The 24,729-nt window shown below is 48.5% G+C and overlaps 1 protein-coding gene and 1 long non-coding RNA gene across 7 annotated transcripts in view; both read left to right on the top strand.

The window, feature by feature from the left end:
• LOC101058385 (uncharacterized) overlaps window positions 1-24,729 on the top strand; it is a 527,851-nt gene that overhangs the window by 30,925 nt on the left and 472,197 nt on the right. The window contains exon 1 of one of the 6 annotated variants that reach the window (XR_010150246.1): window positions 2,871-3,020. The exons of 3 other annotated variants lie outside the window; for them this stretch is intronic. This is a non-coding gene — a long non-coding RNA (uncharacterized LOC101058385). Of the gene's footprint in view, window positions 1-2,870; window positions 3,021-24,729 lie in introns of those variants that run through there. 2 more of the 6 variants (XR_010150244.1, XR_010150247.1) reach the window with 2 other exon arrangements.
• Window positions 6,863-7,567, top strand: LOC129143281 (platelet binding protein GspB). Its single transcript, XM_054678850.2, has one exon. The coding sequence runs from the start codon at window positions 6,948-6,950 to the stop codon at window positions 7,464-7,466; it is 519 nt and encodes a 172-aa protein (XP_054534825.2). The 5' UTR covers window positions 6,863-6,947; the 3' UTR covers window positions 7,467-7,567.

The raw sequence follows: 24,729 nt of genomic DNA, 5'->3' as shown, positions 1-24,729 counted from the left end.
AAGAGGAAGAGACACCAGAGATCTCTCTCTGCATACATGGAAGAAATGCCATGTTAAGTGATATGGTCTGGCTGTGTCCCCACCCAGATCTCACCTTGAATTGTTATAATCCCCACATATCAAAGGTGGGGCCAGGTGGAGATAATTGAATCATGGGGGCGGTTTCCCCGTATTTTCCTCATGATAGTGAATAAGTCTTACGAGATCTGATGGTTTTATTAATTGGAGATTCCCCACACAAGCTCTCTTGCCTGCCGCCACGTAAGATGTGACTCTGCTCCTCATTCGTCTTCCACCATGATTGTGTGATTGTGAGGCCTCCCCAGCCATGTGAAACTGTGAGTCCATTAAATCTCTTTCCTTTATAAATTACCCAGTCTCAGGTATGTTTTTATTAGCAATGTGAGAACAGACTAATACATGAAGACACAACAAGGTGGCCATCTATAAGCCAAGGAGAGAAGAGAGGCTTCACCAGAACCAACCCTGTTGCCACATTGATCATGGACTTTCCAGGCTTCAAAACAGTAATGAAGTAAACTTCTGTTGTTTAAGCCACTTGTTCTCTGGCATTTTGTTAGGCAGGCCAAGGTGACTAACCCAGATGATAAAGGGGTCAATTCCTTGAGAAGAGATATCAATTCTAAATGTGTATGTATTTAATAATAGCACTTCAAGATACATGAAACAAAAAAATGATACAACTACAGGGAGAACTAGACAATCATAGTTGGATGTTGTAATAACTGTCACTGTCACTTAGTAATTGACAGTACTTCTTCAGCTCTGGTCTTAGAAGTGGCTATTTCTGCAAGGAGCTCTGGTTTCTTTTAGCACAGAATGGTATTTAGAAACCAAGGAATGTGGTCATTGTTATTAGGGTGTTGCCATCCCTACATCTTCTCAGTAGAGATGGAGAATATATGCCTGTTCCCAGTCATAGGTGGGAATTGAACAATGAGAACACATGGACACAGGAAGGGGAACATCACACTCTGGGGAGTGTTGTGGGGTGGGGGGAGGGGGGGAGGGATAGCATTAGGAGATATACCTAATGCTAAATGACGAGATAATGGGTGCAGCACACCAGCATGGCACATGTATACATATGTAACTAACCCGCACATTGTGCACATGTACCCTAAAACTTAAAGTATAAAAATAATAAAAAAGAGAATATATGTATCTCTACATATATCTTCATATATCTACATATGTAGATATAGATATACATACATACAAGCAAACTATACACACACACATTCCAACTTTATATCTAGAGACATTTTCTTAGTCAGTCTGGGCTTCTATAACAAGATACCATAGACTAGGTGGCTTAAACAACAGAAATGCATTTCTTACAATTCTGGAGTCTGGGAAGTCCAAGATCAGGGTGCAGAGTCCATGTCTGGTGAAGGCCCACTTCCTGGTTTGCAGATGACCATCTTCTCACTGTATCCCCACATAGTAGAGACAACAAGCTCTAGTCTCTCTGTCTTATTAAAAGACACAGTCCAATCATGGGGATCTCTACCCTCATAACCTCATCTAAATCTAACTGCCTTCCAAATGCTCAACTTCCTAATATTATGCCGTTGGGGGTTAGGGTTTAAATATATGAATTTGGGAGAGGGATATAAATATGCAGTCCACAATAGTTCTACATACATACATACAGTCCATATAGTCCTTCATGCATTTATATCTGTATTTTTATACCTCTACATATTGCAAACTGAGCTCACACCAATATCTCTAATTCCACTGGGTTTATTCTTCTTTTCTTTTTTCCATATTTCCTACTCTCATTTCCAGTAATGAGAAACGTGGCTCCTATTATCCCTAGTACAGTTGTCCCTCAGGATCCATGGGGGATTTGTTCCAGAACTCCCTCAGATACCAAAATCCATGGATGCTCAAATACCTTATGTAAAACGGTATAGTATTTTCATGTAACCTACACACATTCTCCTGTAACCTACACACATCCTCCTGTAACCTCTAGGTTACTTGTAATACAAAACACAATGTAAATGCTACATAAATAATTGTCATACTATATTGTTTAGGAAATAATGACAAGAAAAAAAAGCCTGTACATGTTTGGTACAGTTGTAACCAGCCGTTTTTTCCCCCAATATTTTCAATCCACAGTTGGTTTAATCCACAGAAACCACGAGTGTGGTGGGTGACTGTTTTACCTGTTTGTTCCATCTCTCTATATGTAAGCAGTCTCCATCACCACAACCCCCCAACTCCCACCCTTTTGCACAGACACTCTCCTCTCCTTGCACGGAACATATTTATACAAAAAACTTTCACATGTATCTGAAATTCAAATTTAACTGGGCATCCTGTATTTTTATTTGCTAAACCTGTTAGTCCCAGAGGGCCAACCTAACTTCCGTGCTCCCGGCCTTCAGGTGACTGTGCTGCAGCCCACGTTCTCTGCCCAGCCCTGGTTGTGTCCCTTCCTTGGAAGAGGTGTTGATCTCTAGAAACCCCCCCAAAAAAACTTTCCTGTTGCTCATCTCCATTTCAATCAGCTTCCAGGAACTAAACTTGCAACATCAAGCCTCTGCTTTATTATTTTCCTGGTTCTAAGATCCCAGAGGTCCCCACCCACACCCGTGTAAGCCCAGTTCCCAGAGCAGCCTCGATCCTGGCCCCAGGGCCTGGGGGTGATTCCAGAGAAGCCCCTTTCAGGGATTACGGGCGCAGGACGCTGGGCCTGCGGGCCTCCCGAGGGCTCCCGCCCACCAGGGGGCAGTCTTCACCTGCGTGTGAGCAGCTCCGGAGGCCCGGGCAGGGGAAGGGGTGGGCGCAGGGATAGCTCGCTGGGGGAACCCATGCGGGGCATACGTGCGTGAGGGCACGTGAGGGCCGTGCCGGCCAGAGCCCAGCGTGCGCGGCCTTGCGTGCGTGCACACGCATATGTATCCAGGTGCCTACGCAGGTGCCTGACCCTGGGCAAGTCGCTCCGTCATGCGGACCTCAGTTTTCTCATCTGTCCGACGAAGGTATCTTTCCATCTCTGACTGTCGGTGTTCTTTATCCAAGACTGCTCAGCACATTGGGTCCTCTCTTTAGAGCCATCTCTGTTTATTGAACAGAGGCAGGGATTCCAGGCCATTGAATTGATGCGGGGGGTGAGTGGGAGGAGACAGTGAGGCACGGGGGGTTTTTGTCTTTTGCTCCCCAAAGCAATACTCTTTAATTGGTTTCTAAATATTTGCATTTTTATTTTTTACAAAACTGTATTTCAAAATAATGTGAGTCTTTAAGTCCTATGCAAAGCTACCAGAATCCTTGGTCGTGCTTCCCTACTCATTTGCAGGAATCCGGGCAGAACATGAATTCTCAGAACTGGTGGGACTTTCCAACCAGTTGCTTCTCATGCAGAGGCAGAAAAATGAGGGGATCAACAGCCCAGGCCTCAGGGGCACCCTTCTTGGCCCTTACAGGTAATTTAATTGCTGTGCCTCAGAGTCTCTTCTGTAAAATGGGAATGATAATAGTACCCTAAGTGATAGTATTATTATTAAATATTGGCTGAGTGTTCCCAGCTTTGCCATAATACAGCTCTGTGACCTTGGCCTCTCTCTCAGGACCTTTGTTTCCTCATCAATAACGGGGAATGAAGCACTCATTTTGCGTGGTTGTGATGAACAGGTAGGTTGTTTGTGAAATCACCTGGTGGTACCTAGTAGGTATTAAATACCCGTTTCTTTCTTGGATAAGTATTGCTTCCCAGTCAACACTTATCTTCCCTGTTGCCCTGGCCTCAGCAAGGTGACAGTGATAAGTCAACTGGTCCCTTTCAGCAGAGACCTCTTCAGGACATCTGCCTTAGATGAAGGAGAGTGTAGGTGTTCAGGAAGCTTGGGGGAGATTGATTTACTTCCTGGAGGGCTTTTTGTTAGTCCTGAAATGTCACCATGTGGTTTGCTGCTTCCTCTGCCTGCGGGTGATCGGGTAGGGGTAGAAGGTGGAGGGGGTGCAGGTGTCTTGTTGGGAGCCCCTGGAAGTCACCTCTTTAGAGGGGCCGTCTCTGAGATACGACGATTCATTTTCTGTTATCCTTATATTTTTGTCTCTACTGCCCCCAACTACCCCCATGTAAACAGCCTGCTCCTTTGGGATCCCTGCTTTGGGAGACTTGCCGCTGCAGGCCAGGGAGTAGGAATTGCTTTCTTTTCTTTTTTCTTCCTTTCTGGGAGCCTGAGTTCTTTGAGATGTGAGTGCCTTTGAGGGAAGAGTCCCGGAGGCAGAGCACCCTTTTCCCTGGCAATGCCCAGGGTGGGCAGGACCTCAGAGTGGGCTGACAGTGTGATGTGTCTGTGACTAGCTTTCTCTGGCACTGTTTGGCACAGAAGCAGCAGAGCCCCTGGGATCCTGGGTACTGTGTGGCCTTGCATCAGTTATCTCAGCGTAACCAGTGGGGACAAATGGCCAGTGACCACGCATGCATCCCTTCCAATGATGCTGGTGAGAGAGAGGATGGGCGGGTTCCATTAATGACCAGGACAAAATTTGCTGTCTCAGGTGGGATGGGGGCTCAGAGATGGATTTAACTTGACTTAAATAATTTTTTTGAAAATTATATTTCTCATATACCTGAAATCGTGGAGTTTGATTTATAGTTGCTATTTCTGAATTTTCCGTAGCACCTGCACAGCGTCTTGTATGCAGCAAGCACTCACTAAGCCCTTCTCCTTACCCTGCCAGTCTACCTATTAGACTAGCCCTGGTGTTCAGGACTTAAAGTAATGGGCCAGCTAGGAGCCTCCAGGGCTGGGTCTCTAGACTGCAGGTGCCATGAGATGGGTACTCCCAACAGTCCAGCCTCAGACACATTGCTCTGCTTGACAAAGCTTTGCCATTCCCATGAGTGACAGCACCAAGAGCTACCATGTCTTGAGAGCTTCTGATCTGCTGGCATGGTGTGAAGCCCTTAGCATGGTATCTCATTAGTTTTCACAGCAGCTCTATAAAGTCCAGACTACATTGTCTCTATTTTGCAGATGAGAAAACTGAAGCTTGGAAAGATGGCAGAGCCAGAATACTATCCCAGGTGGTTGGACACCAGAGTCACTTGTTTTAAGAACTTAGGACAAGTGACTGATGGACTGACTGAATAAGGAAGGACAGGAATAATAAAGTTGTCAAACTGGGGAATGGCAAGACAGGATGTATTTATTTCCTGCCTTTGGCACCTGTCTTCAGTGACCCTTTCCCTCCCTTTTCCCCTTAGGCCCCACCCAGAGAGGCTGATTTCCAGTCTGTGGGGTCCAAGGGGGAGTGAGGGTCCCCTGTCTGTGCCTTCTGGACCCTCTGGGAGCTCTTGGCTCTTGACTCTGGGCTGTGAGGCTGGAGCCCTATTGCCTTTTCTATCAGGGATGGACAGAGACATTCTTTTTCATTTTCTTTCCCCAATGCCATTTTGTTAAATCAAAATCCTTGAGGAGTGAAGTCACATTTTCCATGCCCCTGAAAGCTCTGGAGAGCTGATGAGTGTTATTGTAACCAGAGGAGACTGGGGACAAAGGAAGCTTATAATTTTGTAAACGAGGCTTGGGAGTGCCCTGCCTGTAATGGCTTTCCAGAGGGAGAGGCAAAATTCGGAAAAACCAGAGGCAAGAAGAATGGCAGGACTGGCCAGCCTTGAGCCTTGTACCCAGGCAGAGACCCTCCTGCCCCCTTCTCCAGTTACTGTTTCCCAGCCTTCCCTGGGGAAGGAAGTTGGCTTGCTGAAGTGGCAAGATCTCTGTGCTTGGAATGAAGCATGTGGGGTCCCAGTGCCGGCTCATTCACCTCAGTTTCCTCATCTGCAAAATGGGCTGGTAAAGGATCTGCCCCAAAGAGTCTGCCCTCAGCCTGGTGATGGGGCTGTGTTTCATAGAGAAGGAAACTGAGGCATGTGTTTTTCAGATAGGAAGTGGCAGAACCGGGATTTAGATCCCGGCAGTCTTACTCCTGAGTGGGAACTCCCACCCCTTGCTCCACAGCGCTTAGGCTCACCAGAGGCCAAATCATGTGAATCAAATGTGACCCGCGTGCTGCCACCTGGGGTCAGCCCTCTTTGCCCCAGCCTGGAGGGACAGAGGCTTCCGCTGGAAGGTTAGGCTCTTAGGTCTCTTCAAACCTTAACATTCTCGGACCTTCTCCTAGTGGCCAGACTCTGTGACCTACTGCGTGGGAGGGAAGCCTGGGGACAGGTGGCCTATTTCAGCCCCTCTCAAATGAGTTCCAAGCAGGTGGCTGTTGCTTCCTCTTGCTGGCCATGGCTTCTCACTAGGCTTGCACAAAAATGGAGAGAAGACCAAATAAAGCTCCTCTGAGGACAAATGTCTTGGACAGGGCTGGGGGTAGGGATCCAAAGATGGACAGAGCCAACCCCCAACCCTTGCAGGGCTCCGAGCCTGCCTGCTTCCAGGCTGCAGGTCTTCTGTGCAGGCTGGGGTTGGGTGTTCAGGGCTGAGGGGGGCAGGCATGTGAGTGATTTGGGGAAAATGGCTGGGTGGAGGGGATTGGGTCGTTCACACTCAGCCTGGGTCTGTCACTGAGCATGCGCTCCCTTGTCCCTACAATCCTGGCCCTAGTTATCCTACTTCTTTAGCCCCGAAGCCCTAAAGCTGCCCCCTCCAGCAGGTGGCCAAGATTTCCCAGGTGGACTCTGGGGTCCTCCTCACTCAGGCCAAGCTGCCCATGAGGAGCTGCTCATGAGGAGCTGAAGGGTGATGAGGATCTGCCTGTTTCCTCCGTGAGAGTTCCTCTTTCACTGGCACAGGCATTGCCCTCCTCAACTTGTGAATGGAAACCCATTCCAAGGGGGGTCTGGCTTTGCCCAGGTGGGTTTGAGATCCCCTACCCAAGCCGCCTTCATCTCCCCTCCAAAAGCACAGGCTCACTCACAAAGCTCATCTCAGCAGGTTCTCCTCACAACCATGGCTACAGTCTCCTCTCCCTGCTGCCTTCTCTCTGTGTGTATGTCTCAGTGTCTCAGAGTCTCTGTCTCTCAGTGTCTCTGTATCTCAGTGTCCCTGGCTCTCAGTGTCTCTGTCTCTCTGTGTCTCTGTGTCTCAGTGTCCCTGGGTCTCAGTGTCTCTCTCATGTTGTCTCTGTCTCTCAGTGTTTCTGTGTCTCAGTGTTTCTGTCTCTCAGTGTTTCTGTCTCTCAGTGTCTCTCTCATGTCTCTGTCTCTCAGTGTCTCTCTCATGTCTCTGTCTCTCAGTGTCTCTCTCTGTCTCAGTCTCTGTTCCTCTCAGTCTCCCTCTCAGCATGTCTCTGTATGTGTCTCTCAGTGTCTCTCTGCGTCACTCTCTGTGTCTCTCTCTCTATGTCTGTGTGTCTCTCTTGATGTGTGTCTCTCTTGCTCTGTTTCTCTCTCGGTCTCTCTCTCTCTCTTCCCCTCCCCTCCCTCTCTAATTTCATGGGACTTGTCTCAGTGTGAGGAAAGCATCTAATTAGTCTTAGAGGTCCTCCTGTCCAGAATTTCTAAAGCCATGCTCATGACAAATGTCCCAGGCTTGAACGGGACATTTGAGAAACTCTGGGCCAAGAGGAGCAGCACAGAGCCACCCAGAGGATGGCTCTATAAAATGGGGTTACAATAGTGCCTTACCCAGAGGATTTGGGATAAACCACTTAGAACAGAATTCATGTGTGGAGGCCAATACAAAACATCACCAAAGTTAAGCTGCTTTCCCTCTCCTCTTCACTGTAGGATGCTCAAAGCCTCTACTATGCTAAGGAGAACCCAAGAGGGTTGGTAGAGTTGCAGCATTTCCCAGGATTATTTGTCCAGTGAAACCTCTTGCCATGGAGCATCTAGTGGGGTCAGAGTTCCTCAAATCATAGTTGGGAAATATTGCTAATCCAAGCCCCTTATTACAAAGGGAAGTGGAAGCCTCCCTCCCCAAGTCCCTAGAGCCAGCTGGGGCGCACGGTCAGGAGGCTGGGCTCCTGCTGGGGGAGCAGCTGAACTTGGCTCCAGGATAGCACCCACGGGCCTCCTGTGGTGCACCCAGGAGCCTTGGCAGTGTCCCTCTAGGGAGTGTCAAAAGCCCTGGGAGGCATGGGGTGTGCACACCTTGTAAAAATGACCCTGCTGTGGATGCTGGGGCTTGTGCCCACAAAGATGGGTTGCCAGAAGCCCGTGAGAGTGGATGTTGGGGGAAGGGGTGGCTAGACCCTCCCTTCCTTGTGTTTCTGTAGGTGAATCCTCTCGGCTTCAGGGAAGGACTGATAGGGCTCTCAGAATTATGTACCCTCCTGGCCCCCAGTCTGGAATCTGGAAGCTGGACTCTCTCCCTCCTAGGTCTGTATCGTAATCTTTTTGGTGTTGATCTGTAGGAAAGATGATGCCTGCTCCCCACCCCCTCTTAAATTCCTCTTCAGCCTTCTTTGGAAGGTCCTGGTAATACTCTAGCTGCCATCACCTCAGTTGTAACTTCTGAATACCATTAACCCCCTCTCCTGGCAGCTATGGCCTGGTTAGAGTCTTATTAGGTTCCCAAGGGTAATGAGGTTATCACCATTTTTTTGCCCCTTTTCTTCTCCCAGAATAGCGGGTCTTCTAAAGATGCTGTTCTCGGCTGGGCGCGGTGGCTCACGCCTGTAATCCCAGCACTTTGGGAGGCCGAGATGGGCGGATCATGAGGTTAGGAGATCGAGACCATCCTGGCTAACACAGTGAAACCCCGTCTCTACTAAAAATACAAAAAATTGGCCGGGCGTGGTGGTGGGCGCCTGTAGTCCCAGCTACTCGGGAGGCTGAGGCAGGAGCATGGTGTGAACCTGAGAGGCGGAGCTTGCAGTGAGCCGAGATCGCACCACTGCACTCCAGCCTGGGACAGAGCTAGACTCCATCTCAGAAAAAAAAAAAAAAAAAAAAAAAAAGTTGCTGTTCTCTTCTTTGCTGCTGCTGTTTTTTCTTCTACTACTACTACTACTTTTCTTCTTCTTCTTCTTCTTCTTCTTCTCCTTCTCCTTCTCCTCCTTCTTCTTCCTCCTCCTCCTCTTCCTCCTTCTCCTCTTCCTCTTCTTCTTCTTTCTCCTCCTCCCCCCTCCTCTTCCTCCTCCTTCTCCTTCTCCTCCTCCTCCTCCTCCTTCTCCTTCTCCTTCTCCTCCTTCTCTTCTTCTTTCTTCTCTCTTCTTGACAGAGTCTTGTTCTGTCGCTTAGGCTGGAGTACAATGGCATGATCATAGCTCACTGCAGCCTCAAACTCCTGGCCTCTAATGATCCTCCTGCCTTGACCTCCCAAATTGCTGGGATTACAGGTGTGAGCTACTGCCTTCTTAGCTTCTGTTTCCGGGTCACTATAGCTTAGAGCTGGTTTGCTTCAGAACTAGCCCCTGTTGTTGACTTCAAAACTCTTCTAACCAGGGAAGAAGAAACCTGGTGAGGGAGGATATAATTCTCCTATAGTCCATCTTCCAAAGGGGTGGAGTTCCACTGCCCCAGTGTCAGATATCCACTTAGATTTCTGTAGCAGCCCTTCTTTGTCTTGACCAAATGTGCTGACTTGCAGGGTGCTCTCTGTGCCTGACTGGGAGAGCGACTCCCATCGCAGCCTGTCCTCTTCACTCACATGGGGTCTCAGCCCAATGGAGAGGGTGGCTGGGTGCTAGTGATAGCCCAAAATTAGGTCTGGAGGGCCCCCAGCATAATGAAGGGGCCTAAGAATGCCCAGACTCTGGTGAAGCTGGCAGGTAGGGCAGGCTGGTATGAGCCTCCACTCACCTGTGAGCTGGTATCTGCCTAGTTGCTTGGTCTAGGAGAATGGATGACTCTCATTTTGAGTGCTTTTTGGGGGCAAAAGAAGGGAGGTAGGCTATTTCTTATTGTCTATGCCAGGGCCATAGGAACCTGAGGGGCCAGGCCATACAGAATAGTTCCTTGTATGGGAGGTAAGAGGCAATGGTACCATGGCATTGCAGATCCCTGCCCTGTCCCACCTTCAGAGCCCTTGGGAGTTCTTTGGCTGCTCTGTGACTCAGGGGTCCCGAAGGCCCAGGCTGGCTCTGCACCATGTTCTGGGTGGTTATGCACCAGAACCACCGCACATATGTCAGATCTGCTCCTATGGCAAGGGCCAGGCCTTTGCCCTGTGGAGGCTGCAGGGCACACACAGTCCTGTTTACCACCCATATGTCCTTTCCGGAGTGGATGCCAGCAGCCTGCGGAGGCTGTGGGATCTCACTGGAAAGCCAGGGCTGGGTCCAGGAAAGTTGATTTTCCTCTCCTGAGATGCCTGCATGGGCCTCAGGCCAAGCTCTGCTGAGGGCTGGCGACTGACTGGGAAATGTTCAGCTCCCCTGTCATTGTGGACTCCAGTGGCAGCCTCTGAGGAGGAGAAAATCTGCATGGAGGGCAGTGCAGGCTCGCCTTGCTGATGAGACAGAACAAAAGGGAGGGGGGTGGGTTACTGGAGAGGGGACAGAGGATGTTCCTCAGGGGTAAAAGCGCTGACTAGTGAATCTGACCCAGGAAGAGGAGGAGGCAGCAGGAAGGGGGAAGGAAAAGCAGTGGAGATATTGGAGGAGCCAAAGGGGGCACAATTGTTCCTCCCCCAAAGGGGAAACCATGGGGAGCAACAGCTGGAACAGGAGTGGAGCTTGGAGGGAGACAATAATGGAGCTCGATGCTTTGAGATTCAAGATGGCAGTACCAGAAAGGTTGACTCCACTTGGTAAGTGGAGAGGCCTCAGGACAGGCAGAGGAAATTCTCTTTTTGGAGTTTGACTCCATGTCTTGTGGGCTTTCACTGAAGTGCAAACCCATGAGGGCAGAGATTCCTCTCTGTTTTGTTCATTGCTTCAACCCCAGTGCATAAAATAGAAGCCAGCACAGATTAGATTCTTAAAAAAAAGTTTGTTGAATGATAAATAGTTTGAACACAGGGATATAAGAAAAGGAACATTATATCTTAGGGCAAGAGCTAAAAGTCTCTTTCAGATCTACTCTGGGGCCCTAGAAATGCTTGACAAGGAGTAGTTTGGGGAATATTTAGGGTCATCCCCCTGCAGGGAGCAAACTGAGGGAGACTTTTAACTAGGGGAGAGGCAGGCAAGGTAGACTGTGCTGGGGGTGATCCAGGCCAGAAGACAAGGGATAGGAGGTCTTGGCCAAGGTGAGTGGATAGAGGAACAGGGTATGGAGTCAGATGTCACACCGGGTGGGCTTAGCCTACCTTCTGAGGCTCTGGAGAAGGTGATCTTCAGGAGTTTAGGTGGCCCGGGGATGTCTGTACCCCAGCAGCAGGGCCTCAGAGCAAATCAGGAACAAGAGCAAGACAAGGGGGCTGGGCATTTGGAGTTGGGTCTCAAAGCAGGTTACCAAGACAGGGCCTCAGGATGGGCCCAAGGCAGGAGGAGGCCAGTGACCATGCACATAGGCCTCGGGGCCTCAGGGCTGCAAGGCCAAAGGGAGCTGTGTCCCAAGGTGGGGGATGAAACTCCTTTCTTTGGCTTCCTGTAAGGATTCACACTGGGATTTGTGACCTGGTGAGCTGCAGGTGGAGGTCTGGGGGACCTGTGACTCTATGGTAGGAACAGGAGAGCCTCAGACATTGGGAAGCAGACAGGGTCCTCACATTGGGCACATCAGCAGCAGGCATGGCGTGAACAGACACAAAATAAAGAAGTTAGCTGAGTGGACAAGAAAGGCCAAGGAGGGTGACCGTGGAGGTCACAGGCAAAACGGAGGCCTTTGTGTGATGTGAGAAGCAGGCTCTCTTTTCTCTGTGGGACAGACTTGGATTTCTGTGCTCAGCGCAGAACCAGTGCACAATCTTTCCAGGGATGAATAGTCCTTTCTGTGTGACAGAGAGTGCCACCAGCATCAGAGAGTGGCTGGGGAAAGAGATGAAAGAAAGAGGTGACTTGGAGATAATTGCAGACATGGAGTATTGAACACTTGCAGGAGGAAGCAGGCAGATGTCGTGTTATATTAGGAAAAGAAAGTAAATTTCCTAAGGCCACAAGCATGTTGGTGGCACAGCTGGTCAAGACTTAGGTGGGATGTGCTCTCTGCCACCCCACACTGCCCCCCAGGGGCCCACGCAGAAGTTTGGAGAAAAAGAGTCCCTGAAAGGTGGCTGAAGTCAGTGAATAAATAAATTAATGGAAAGGGAATGTGTTTTCTGACCCCGATTTCAGGGAGGGCAGCTGGGGAGAAGGCCAGGGGTTTGTACTCAGGAAATGCAGCCTCCAGAAGCCGGGCAAATCTGAGCCTTTCCCCGGCATCTGAGGAAGCCATGGATAAAGTCATCCATCATTTTCTCAGTGGTGTGGAGAGCTCTGGCAGTCCCAGAGTGAGGCAGGAAGCCCCACTTCATGGCACTTCCAGAGGGGTCTGATATTTGTTTATGCGAGACATGGTCCAGCTAAGAGTGACTTGATGATTCAGCATCTCCAGGGTGGGTGAGGTGGGAGGAGGCCAGCCTGGAGGGTGGGTCCTTTTCTGTTGGCCAGTCCCTGACTCTTGGAACTCTCCCTGCAATATCTGAGAGAGCAAGAGCACCTAATTATTCATTCCACAAACACTTCCTGGAAACTGACCTTGTGCCACGCATGGGCTAGGAGCTGAGCAAAGAATGGTGAGCAATGGCAGGTGTGGTCCCTGCTCATGTGGAGCTTTGTGTCCAGTGGGAGAGAGAGGGTTACTCAAATAATCACAGACTGGGATGTGCGTTCTAAGGAGATTTTGAAGTCAGGGAGGATTTCTTTGCACAATAACACCTGTGTTGAGATAGGAAAGGCGATTAGACTTTTTCTAGGTGAGGTAAGGTGGTGTGAGGGAAGACATGAGTTTTCCTCTAGGGGAGCAGCGTGGCTAAGGCCCTGTGGCAGATAGAAGCATGGTGTGTTTGACAAAAATCTGAAGAGCAGGGAGACTTATCAGGAGGTGGCTGGATACTTGGGCCAAGGGCCCAGGTTGTGCGGAGTGAGAGGAAGGCTTTATCTTCATCCTAAGGAGCAATGGGAAACCTTTGAGGGCTTTTAAACGATGGTAGCGGAGGGTGGATGTTTAACATAATTAAATATGCACTTTGCAAAGCTCCCTTTGGCTGCTCTATGGAGAACATATTTGAGAACAGAGTGGATTTAAGGAGACCAAATAGGAGGCTGTGTAAGTCATCTAGGTGAAGGATGACAATTGCTGAGACCTGTGCAGATGGACAGAGGTGCAAATTTGAGAAATACGATAGCAAGTATTTATTTAGTATTTACTATGTGCCAGGCACTGTCCTGTGGGTTTTACATGGTATATTTAATCCTCACAATATGGTAGATACTATTCTCCTCATTTAAAGATGAGGAAACAGGCATGTGGAGGTTTAGTAATTGGTTGAGCCAGGGTTCAGTCTGGGAGCCCATATTCTTTTTAAAATTTATTTATAAATTTCTTTTAGTGGAGACGGGGTCTCACTATGTTGCCCAGGCTGGTCTTGAACTCCTGGTCTCAAGCAGTCCTCCTGCCTTGACCTCTCAAAGTGCTGAGATTACAGGTGTGAGTCACTGCACCCGGCCAGGAAGCCCATACTCTTAACCATCATCTTTGCTACCTAGTGGCTAGGATGTTAGGAGATGAGAATGAGAGGACTTGGTGTTTGATTAGACTTGAGGGGTGTGAGCATGAGAAAAGAGATGGCCTAGGCTCCTGGCTACCTTAAGTGGGTATTGTTTACTGTAATAGGCACCAGCTGAATGAGACTGGGTTTGGGGGAGGAGTTCATAAGTCTGCCCTTGGACAGTGTAGTGGTTTTAAAATAGTCCACAAATTCTTTGATACTCCTCCATTTAAGAGGTGGAGCTTGATTCCTCTCCCCTTCATTGTGGGCTGGATTCAGTAACTTGCTTCTAATAAATGAATTATGGTGATAGTGATCACGTCTGGTTTTCAAGGCAGGTCATAAAAAGCACTGTGGCTTCCATGTTGGTTACTCTCCCTTGGAACACTCACTATAGGGGAAATCAGTTGCCACATTGTGAGAGGGCCATGTGGCAAGGACCTGAGGCCTCCTGCCACAAGCCAGCACCAACTTGCCAGTATGAGAGTGGGGTGAGCCCTCTTGGAAGCAGATCCTCAAGCCCCAGTCAAGCCTTCAGATGATACAGCCCCAGCTAACATCTTGACTGTGCCCTGTGAGAGAACTTGGGCCAGAACTGCTGGCTAAGCTGCTCCTAGATTGCCGATCCTAAGAAATTGTGTGAGATGATAAGTGTTTGCTGCTAAATTTGGTTATAAGTTGTTATACAGCAGTAGATAACTAATACAGACAACCAAGGGTAGGTGTTGGGTAGGCATTTGTTGTGACTTGGAATTATAATTTGGAAGTTGACAGCATTTCAGTGGTGGCTGAGCATGTAGGAGAAGAGAGTGCAGGCCCACATCGGGATTTGAGAAGTTTTGTCCTTAAGTGGCTCTGTAGAGAAGGATGAAGGCCCTGAAGGGGACTGGGAAATTGGATGGTTTGCAAGTTGGGCTCCGCGTTGACTTTGGTCCTGTGGAGGGGCCTCAGGGGGTGGATGGAAATTTGATGAGAATCTAGCCCTGCCAAGTTTCTACTCTGATTCATCTGGAGTGGCCCTCCTTTTTCTCTTTTTAGCAAGGGGTCTAGTAAGATTCACTGGGCAAAAGCAAGGATCTGATGCTGAAATACTGGAAACTACTAATCTAGTGCAACCACTACTTTTACAAATGTGGAAACCGACTTGCCCAAGGGCAGGCAGCTTTGGACACAGGTCTCCTGGGTCTAGTGTTCTTCCCAGTGGGCCTCCTTGCCTCCAGTACCTTCCAGTGGGTCTGGGGGAAGAGAATTAGGGACTGTGCGGAGGACAAGATGGGGTTCCTGCCTTTGACATTCTGTCCCCCCAACCAGGCACACACTGGGGAACAATGACACCCCTCCATGCTCCGTGTGGTGCCTTCTTCTCGAACAAGGCAGGACATGAGCTCATTCCTGGCTCTGCTAGGCATGTGGCTTACCAAGACCGGTCTTCTCTAGACCTCAGTTTCCTTATCTGTAAAATGGGAATGAGGATTCATCCTTCTTCACCAGGCTGCTGTGAGGGCCAAATGAGGTCCTAGTAGGCCAGAGGACTTTTCACCAGTGAAGTGCAGTGTAGTTGGAACAGGTAGGTCACTGCTGGCCAGGGAATCTCAACCTCTTCAGGCTGCCTCAGGCAGAGTGGGGCCCTTGGGGCCCTGGAGACCTGGCAGTCCCCACATGGTGTGAATCTTTTGCTAGAGCAAATCCAGGCCAGCTGCTCTGAATGTTGGTGCTGCCAAACTTTCAATAACCTGGGACCCTTGCCAGTCAGGATGTTCTCCCTGGGTCTTATTTGCAGTGCAAATTGACTCTTAGCTGTTCCAAATTCTCTTGGCTCTTGAGTACCCATCCTCAGGCCCCAGTACTCATCCTCCAGTCCCATCCCCCATTCTGTAACTCTGTCCCCCCAGTTATCTCCTCATCTAATTTGGAATTATCAATGGTAGAAATCAAATAGTGTACCCCCATTGTTTATACGGGAGACTCATCGGGGTCCAGGAAAGTGACGTGATTTGTTCACAATTACACTGTCCTTTACCATTTTCTCTTTGATGAGTTCCTTTGAATGATGCCTGTGATCTGCAGCTTTCCACTTAATTTTCCTGTTTTTGGGCCCTGGCCCCTAATCCACCTACTCTTCCCTGACTACCCAGCTGATGACAATGGGACCATTGCTTTCATCTTTACCTACCTGCACCACCTCTGGTGGCTGACTTATACAATCCCTTGGCTGTCGAACCCAGTCTGGTCTTATGGCTGTGCTTCCAGAGTTTCTCCTCCTCTGGTCCTCTGAGGGTGGGCAAGCAGCTCTTAGAAGAGGAGACAGGAAGCCCCTGACTCTGGGCACCTCACTCCCCAGCCCTCCCCATCTCTCCCACTCTCTCAAGCCTCCAGGCTGTTTCTGAGTTTTGGAATCAGTAGAGAGTTTTCCCCTGACCCTATATTTTATTCTCCCACTTCTCTACTTGAACCCATTTGTAAGCAAAAAACCATTTGGGTTGTGGTGTTTATTTTTTCCTTGTTCCACGGGAAATTACTCAGAATGTATAAGTATGTGTTTTCCTTAGAAAATAGATTCCTTTACATTTTGGCTTTGTGGTTCCCAAAGCAAGTGGACCCGCAGAGACCTAGGCTGCCAAGAGGGCTTCCCATCCGGGAGCCCTCTTGGCTTCAGAATTACACCCTTTCTCCTCTCAGGACCAGTCACCCCCTCCAGCCCCTTTTGGGGCCCACAGCTTCTTAAACCCCACAAGACTTCAGCCAGAGTGGGCCTGACATCTCTCAGGAAGACCAATTCTTCCTGAATCTTTACTTTCAATTCCTCTTTCTCTCTGCTGGTGGAAGACACTGATGGATCAGGGCATGAGAACATTTCCCCTCCTCCACCCTCCGGGGCTGGATTTAAACATAGACTTGAAGTTCTAAGTTCGAATCCTGGCTCTGCCTCTTGCTGGCTGGTGACTTGAGCAGTCGACTTCATCTCTTTGTGCCCTGTTTTCCTCTCCTGTAAAACACGGCCATTGACAGTATTTGTGCAGAAGGCCATTGGGAGGGTTAAGAGAATTAATGGGTGTAAGGTGGTTAGGACATTGCCTGGCATGGAATAAGTCTCATCTTATGTTTGCTTTTGTTCCTATGCATGTGCTTCTCCCCGATATGTACTCATTTTAGTTTTAGCCTTAGTTACAGCCCATTCCCAGTAAGGTGCAAAGGCAGGTGGAGACAGGATGGGGTCAGTGTGGCTTCTTCTCATCACCTTCCCCCAAGTTGAGGGATCTCAGTGCTCTTTTCCTTGGCTTGGCCCCTAACCCAGAGCTCCTTTCCCTCCCTTCCAAAAACCGCCTTTCTGTTTGCTCACCCGTGTTCGTAGCAGCATAATTCACCAGAGCCAAAAGGTGGAAGCAGCCCAACTGTCAATCAATGGATGAATGACTCAACAAAACGTGGCATTTCCATGCAAATAGAATATTATCCAGCCTCAAAAAGGAAGGAAATTCTGACATCTGCTCCAACATGGATGGACCTTGAAGACATTATGCTAAATGAAGTAAGCTGAACACAAAAGGACAAATATTATATGATTCCACATGTAGGAGGTATCCAGAGTTGTCAAATTCAGAGACAGAAAATAGAACAGTGACTATTGGGGCCTAGGAGGAGGGGGAGGATGGGAGGCTGTTATCTAATGGGTAGAAAGTTTCATTTTGAGATAATTAGAACATTTCTGGAAAAGGAGGATGGTGATGGTTGTACAACAATGTAAATGTCCTTAATGCCACTGAACTGTACCCTTAAAAATGGCTAACATGGGAAATGTAATGTTATATATATTTACCAGAATATAAAGGACAGAAGTAAATAAAAATATATCAATAATAAAAAAATCCAATTTGCCTCTTGAGACTCTGAGAGGGGCACTCATGGTAAAGTATTCATGCCCTGTGTGGGGTATGAGGGTGAATCAGTCTCCCAGGGATTGGGCTTGCCGGTGAACTCCTAATTGGCCCACCTTATTGCTTTCAACCCTTGAGGGAAGCTCTTTCCTGGGCATCCTTCCTGGGGGATCCTCAAGTTCACGGGGTCACAGCCTTGACAGGGAGCAGCCTCCATGTTACAGAGATATCTCCTATACTGTCCTGGAGCCGGGGACTGGCTACTGGTCGTGGGTGTGTGGCTGGGTCCCCCAGCACTTCACTTGCTGTCAATGCATGCATGTGCATTCATCTAGGATTAATTAGGCACCACTGTGTGCCAGGTAGAGTGCCAGACTCTGGGATACAGAGCCAGCTGGTGCCCTGCTTCAATGGGCTTTTGTTCTAGTGGTCAATGGTCCATTTTGAGCACCAGGCTCTGAGCCATTATTTCATTTCACTCTGACAGCCGCCTAGCAGGTGCTGTTGGACTCTCAGCCTTCTTTGGAGCAGCATTCTTTCTGTGGTGAAATGCCTAGGTCCATTTGGAGACGCGAATGGGAAGTTTGGTGGTCCCAGTAAGAAGAGATTTCTCTCCAGTCTCTATCTGTCCCACTTGCTTGAAAGACTGAGTCATTCGAGGGCCTCCTCTGGGGCTAGCAAGGGACCCCGTAGGTGCCTTGGTACCTCTTCCTGCAGCCCCCAGTGGCCCCCATAGCAGGCCAGGCATAGTCAAACCCCTGGGAAAGCCCAGCTCAGAGCCATCAGTGATATCTCTGAAAGAAGTGATGAGTGTCTAGTCACAGAGCGAAAAGGGCAGAGACTACATTACCAAGGCCCTAGGTATAGAAGACCAGTGCCCTCCTGCCAGGGCTGTGCATATGCCCAGAGCTGCAGCAGCCTTTGGGGGGAAATTGCAGATTAGACCAGGCATGGTGCTGGGCCTCCACGAGACAGCTGTGCGGAAGCTGTGATGCCCTTCTCTTGCCTAATTCCACCCTTCTGTTTTCACTTGCTGTGCGTCCTGCTAAATTCCCTTCTCAGGCTAAAAGTTTCCATCTCTGGGCTTGGCCCCAAAGTGAAATTCTTTGGAAACTTTCAGCTGAGTTCACTTAGCTATTGTTGAGTGAAAGGTGGGTGGGGGAGGAGACGATTTGGGTTCAGCTTAGTTTTGATACTGCAAATGCAAGTGCGGCGAGACCTAGAACTTTCCCCTTGGCTGCTGGGGTTTCAGTTGGGGTCAGGGAGGCAAATGGGGTCATGAAGACAGCTTTGGGCTGGGATTGGGACCCCTTGGATCCTAGTCCTGACAAGGTAGGTCCTGCCTCAAAGCCCTGCTGGTCAAGTTGCTTTATCTCTCCAGGACCTATTTGCTAATTTTCAAAGCCAAATCTTTTGAAGAAATTATCTCTAAGGTTCTTTGCGCATAGCCCTGATGTTTGCTGATTGATGCCTTAATCTCATGATATGATTTTTGTTTGAAACAAACCCTGCTTTTCTCTGTGTGTGGGCAGCCATCAGAAGGTTCTAGCTTCTGTAGATGCCTGTGCGGTGCTGTCAGCCTCCAAATCATAATCGACCATGTGGCTGGGCCACAAAAGTCTCAGACTTGGCCTGATGGAAATCAGGCAGCTGTCCTGGAAGGAATGAGCTTTGCTCTGCCCGCTCTTCCTCTCCTGTTTGTTTGGTTTTACTCTTGTTCTGCGTCAGGGATGAGTTGGTTGGGAGAAGGGTACAAAACTTAGAGCCTAGATCTGCACATGTTGTTTGGTTTGGGAAATTAAAATATTTGGTTGATTTTAGTCCAATAATGTAATGTTTTTAGAAAGACAGGTTATTGGTCTGGATTCAGCTGATTTTTTTTTCTATCCTAGCATAAAAAGATTTTTAAAAATCCAGCAATTACAAAAAAAATTTGCAAAATGCCCTCTGTGAATTGGTTCCTCCTAAGTGGGTCTTCTGTAGGTGGGAGCTCTGAGGTGCAACTAAGATGAGCAGAAAGGGCAGGAGAAGAAGGGGAGACAGAGGCTGATGTAGGATTTTTATATCCCTAGAAAGTTTTGTGGCTTCCATGCCATTTCTGGGACATAATTGGAAACTGCCTAAAATGTGCAGGGAAAGAGGAGGAAGGGGCTGTGAAGCTCCCCTTCCCTAGAGACCCTAAAAGCAAGTAGGTCCACTGGTATCCCTTGGGTTTCTTAGTCATCCTGTCTGGAGGCAGAGGGAAGGATGAAATGACCTCTGGAGGGCATATTAATGCAAATGGGAAGATGAACCAACCCATCTGGCTGAGTAGTAAGATCACCTGTGAGAGTGGAAACGTTTGCAAGTTGCCTCTCCCTGGCTGGTAGCCCATCTCTTTCCTTCAATCTCTCTCTCTCTCTCTTTTTTTTTCTAGTCCTGGATCAAGAATCTGTCATTCAGATTATTCCAGAGCCCCTGCCCCAGTGCTACTTATGCCTCCTGGATGCTGAGCTGACGGGCGTGGTGAGGCTCTGGCAAGCTTCTGCCTTCACACCCATTCCCCCAAGCTCACTGTCTTACTTTGCTCTTGGGAATCTTGTCTACATTTTAACAAACATCAGTTCGCACAGCAGATTTGAAGCAATGAGGGACAGGCTGGGGAGGGGAGATGTTCTGGGATGGGAGATGCTTCTCATTTACCCTGTGGGTACCTGCCTTTTGGCTGGTCCTGAAACTGTCAGTATTCATCGTTACCATTCATTGAGCAGCTATTATGTGTGGGGCTCTGTACTGTCCTCTGAGGGTATTATCCACATTTTCCAGCTGGAGAAACTGAGATTCTTGCCTAAAGTCACAGCTTTGGTGAGATGCAAAGCAGGGATGGAAACCTAGATTTGTCTGGCTTCAAAGCCTGTGCTCTTACCCAGCATACTCAACCATTTATTGGTGGCCAATGGTCATGAGCAGTTACCAGGATACCCTGTACTTATTGCTGTGTTCCTGGACTGGTGCTAAGTGCTTTAACTGGATTCCTACATTCAATTGGCCGCTGTTACACTCACAGCTTTGGTGGAGTTAGTCCTCAGATCTGAGCTGCGTCTTCCCCATGGGGCTGCAGCCCTCAGAAGGCCTCTTGCTGCCCAGGGCCACAGCGTGACTTCTGTGGGCACTTCGCCCTCATGAGTCCTCCCCCTGGAGAGAAATATTAAAATTTATACTTTATGACTACATTGGCATAAAAACAAATGTAATTCCGGCTGGATTCGTGATTGTATACTCATTTGTATTCTATTCATTTTTTCTTCTGATTTTTGAAAGACAACTAAAATAAAAACATTTTTGAGGGCCCCTAGAAATATTGTGGCTTCTAGGCACTGCACTGTGCCTCATGGAGAAGTACGCCCTGCGTGCTGGAAGTGATGGGCAGTCCTAAGAGTCTTGTCCTGGGAACTCCTCTGGACCCAGCGACCTCTGCTGCCACCTGACCTAGAGCCCAACCCCACTCCTTCAGCCGAGCAGCCCTAAGGTAAGGGAAAACCAGGATTGCCTCTGCCCTCTTACTCCACCCCTTCCACCTTCTCTCAAAGTCCTTCCAAGCCTCGTAGACAATCAGCAAAAGAAAGTCACCCCTCTAGGCCCTTTTAAAGTCCATTTAGGCCCCCTCTGCCTCCCCAGCACAAGCTCTTTGATTTCATCTCCTTCTCTTCCCTGTTTGGAAACAGCTGACTTTTAGGAACTGCAATGACCAGGGCAACTCACCCCACTTCCCAGGAAAGTCCCTCTTTCCTTCTCTCAGAGAAAGATTGGAGGCTGCTCTGGGATTAGTGCTGCCGGCTCCCTCCCCGAAGGCTTTGTACCCTGCAGCAGTGGGCTCCCAGGGCCTCCATAGGGAGAAGTGCCTTCTCCGCTCAGCCTTGACTTCAGAGGGGCCCAGGGTGGGAGTGGGAATGGAGGGCTCCATTTCTTACTTCATTCCTCCATAGTATATGGCTAAGTATTCAAGAGTTATAAGCAAAGCTGCAAACTTGTATGTTCTTTCTTTCATCCTTGACAAAATACTGTTAACCAAACTGAAATGAAGCCAGGTAAGAAGTAAGATATTGGCATTTATTTGGGGGGGTCTTAGGAATTGTAATTTGGGAGACATAATACCTTTTATGACAACCTAGAAAATCAGCTTCTAAATTTAGAACTTCAGACTCTGCAGATACCTGAGCTGGAATATACTGGAGCAGGGAGGACTGTCCCTCGCCCCCGCCCACCCCTCTGCTCCTCCTACCCAAGCCCCCAATTTGAATCTAGAGTGTCTGGTGTGCACACAAGGGTAGGAGTGGTGGTGGTGCCAGCTCTTGCGGCCCAGCCTTGCTGCCCCTTCAGTCTAGGGGTGTGTGTGTGTGTGTGTGTGTGTGTGTGTGTGCGCGCGCGCTAGAGGGGTGGTTGGCTCCAATCTTGCAGGGGGAAACCCTGGGCAGAGGTCCAGACAGGAACCCAGAGTGTGTGGTTCAGAAGGAAGCCCTGAGCTTTGGTCTGGTATCTTCTCTTGGGCCTGTGAAATCCTTGCCCTGTGAAGAGCCCCAAGGCCAGAGGAAGGCCGGAGTGGGGCCTCTAAAGAATGGCCCAGTCCAGGAACCCCTGTTGTTTGGCTTTGAGGGAGGTGCTGTCCTCAGCCTCTGCTGTCTGGCTATCAATTTAGATCTGCTGACTCAGCTTATGAGGGGTTTGTTCATGTCTTAGGGCATGTGGCAGTGGTGGCCTTTTGTTACACATGATTGACTCCCACATCCTGGAATGGAATAGAACACATTGTTAAAACCATTGATGAGTGAAGTTGTAAAAAGCAAGTTGAAGAAGAGGCAAACTCCTAAGTACAATAAAGTAGCCTTTTCCCTAATATTGTTGGCAGATGGAAAATTGGTAATTTCATAATCAAAGCTTTATTAGGACATTTCTTGTGACATGTCCACTTAAGTTAAACCCTACAAGGATATGAATAACTCTCAAGTTTCATGCCAACTCTTATTACTTTGTAAATTGAGGAAAACACCATGAGTGCTGAGTGACGAAAGTTGTTGCTTTTTAATCCATACCAAGTTACTGGAACCAGAAAAATCCCTTAGTTTGTCATTCTAACACTCCCATCATCATTCTAAAATCTAAGCCTCCCTGCATCTTCCCCCCATATGGATGCAAAATGGAGAGAATACCAAGTTTCATGCTCAACTTTTTTCTTCTGGAAGAATTACTTTCTAGTTTCCTTAACCAGTTAATTCAACCATAATGACTGGGTACCTACCATGTGTCCAGCACCTGACCGGTACTTAGAATGCAGTGGTGAATAAGACAGGTGTCCTTGCCCTCATGATGTTTACAGAACCATTTTTTAAATAACAGCAGTAAAATCCTTACTTTTCTGACAAACCACACATTTGAATTTAAACACAGAGAGGCTTTCTCTAGTAGCCAGGTTTCACTTTAGCAATATACTGGCATAAAAGGTTCTCAGAGGCTGCTGTCTGAAAGGATAAGTATCCCTGGGACCAAATCCTCTAGGCACTCGAGAAGCCAAGAGTGTCTATGCATCCCAGACAGGGGAGCAGACTTGACCACCAACTCACCCTGTCACTTGGAAAAAGTCATTTTCTGTCTCTGAGATGCAGTTTTCTGACCCGTGCAGCAGGATAGCTGGCCTAGATGATTCCCAAACTCCCCTTCCACCATGACATTTCAATGACAAACATTTTTAAAAATAGAAAATAAACAGTATTTTAAGCACAGGCCCTAAGTGACTTCATTGAGCTCACCTTGAACTGCCCCGCACCAGAAGCAGTTTGGCTCTTCCCTATCAGCCAACTCTGTCTGATCAGAATCTCCTGTTGTTTTTGAACTGGTTTGGAAATTGCAAGCAGGATGAATCCCAGCTGCTCATGCCCTTTGGGACTTCCCAGACCCCTCTGGCTGGAGAATGTAACCCAAGACTCTTGTTCTTGTATCTATGCCAGCCCTTGTCATACCGTAGTGGCCAATCTGTCTCCCACCAGATTAATCCATTTATTGCACCAATATTTATTGAGAGCTCGGTGGTGTCAGGCATTATTCTAGCTACAGTAGGGAATATAACAAAGCCCCTTTCTGCATGCAGCTTACATTCTAAAAGGAAGGGAGAAGAGGGAGAAATAAACCTGCACCCCCCTGCCCATAATTTGATGTCATGAATGGTAAGTGGTATTATAAGGACTAGAGAAACAGAGTAAGGGGAACAGCTTGAAGCAGAGTGCTGTTTTAGCTTGGATGATCAGGGAGGCCTTTTTGAGGAGCTGACTTTGGACATAGCCCTGAAAGAAACAAGGGCACGAGCCACGCTGCTCTCTGGAGGAAGAGTGGTTTAAGGAGGGAAAACAGCAGGAGCAAAGGCCCTGAGGTGGGAGCATGCTGCCTGGGCTCTAGAACAGCAAGATGGCCAGTGCAGTTGAAACTGGGAGCAGTGAAGGGGAGAATGGCGGGCAGGAGGCTGGAGGTCAGATCGTGCCGGGGGAACAATGAGCATGGATTTTGTTTGAGGTGTGATGGGAAGTCTTTGGAGGGTTTGAGGAAGGGAATAAATATGATCTGATTTGGGTTTTAAAAGGATCACCTGGTTGCTGTGTATAGAAGACACTGAAGTGAAACAAAGATGGAAGAGCAGGGGACCAGTTAGGACAGGGGACCCCAGTTCCCAAGCCATAGAGGTATCAGTCCATGGCCTATTAGGAACCAGGCCACAGAGCAGGAGGTGAGTGGGGGGGTGAGCAAACATTACCACCTGAGCACCACGTCCTGTCAGATCAGTGGTGTCATTAGATTCTCATAGGAGCACAAACCCTACTGTGAACTGTGCATGTAAGGGACCTAGGTTTGTGCTCCTTATGAGAACCTAATGCCTGATGATGTGAGATGGAACAGTTTCTTCCCCTACCCCCACACCTGGTCCACCATGAAACTGGTCCCTGGTGCCACAAAGATTGGTGATATGGTTTGGCTGTGTCCCCACCCAAATATCATCTTGAATTGTAGTTCCCATAATCCCCATGTGTCACAAGAGGGACCCAGTAGGAGGTAATTGAATCACGGGGGAGGTTTCCCCCATGCTATTTTTGTGATAGTAAGTTGTCTTGAGATCTGATGGTTTTATAAGGGGATTCCCCCTTTGCTCGGCTCTCATTCTTCTCTCTCCTGCTGCCTTCTGAAGAAAGATGTGTTTGCTTTCTCTTCTGCCATGATTTTAAGTTTCCTGAGGCCTCCTCAGTCCTGCAGAACTG

This window comes from Pan troglodytes, chromosome 13 (genome assembly GCF_028858775.2).
Source record: "Pan troglodytes isolate AG18354 chromosome 13, NHGRI_mPanTro3-v2.0_pri, whole genome shotgun sequence".
Taxonomy (NCBI): Eukaryota; Metazoa; Chordata; class Mammalia; order Primates; family Hominidae; genus Pan; species Pan troglodytes.
Note: the sequence above shows the minus strand (reverse complement) of the source record. Positions and strands in the feature narration are given on the sequence as shown.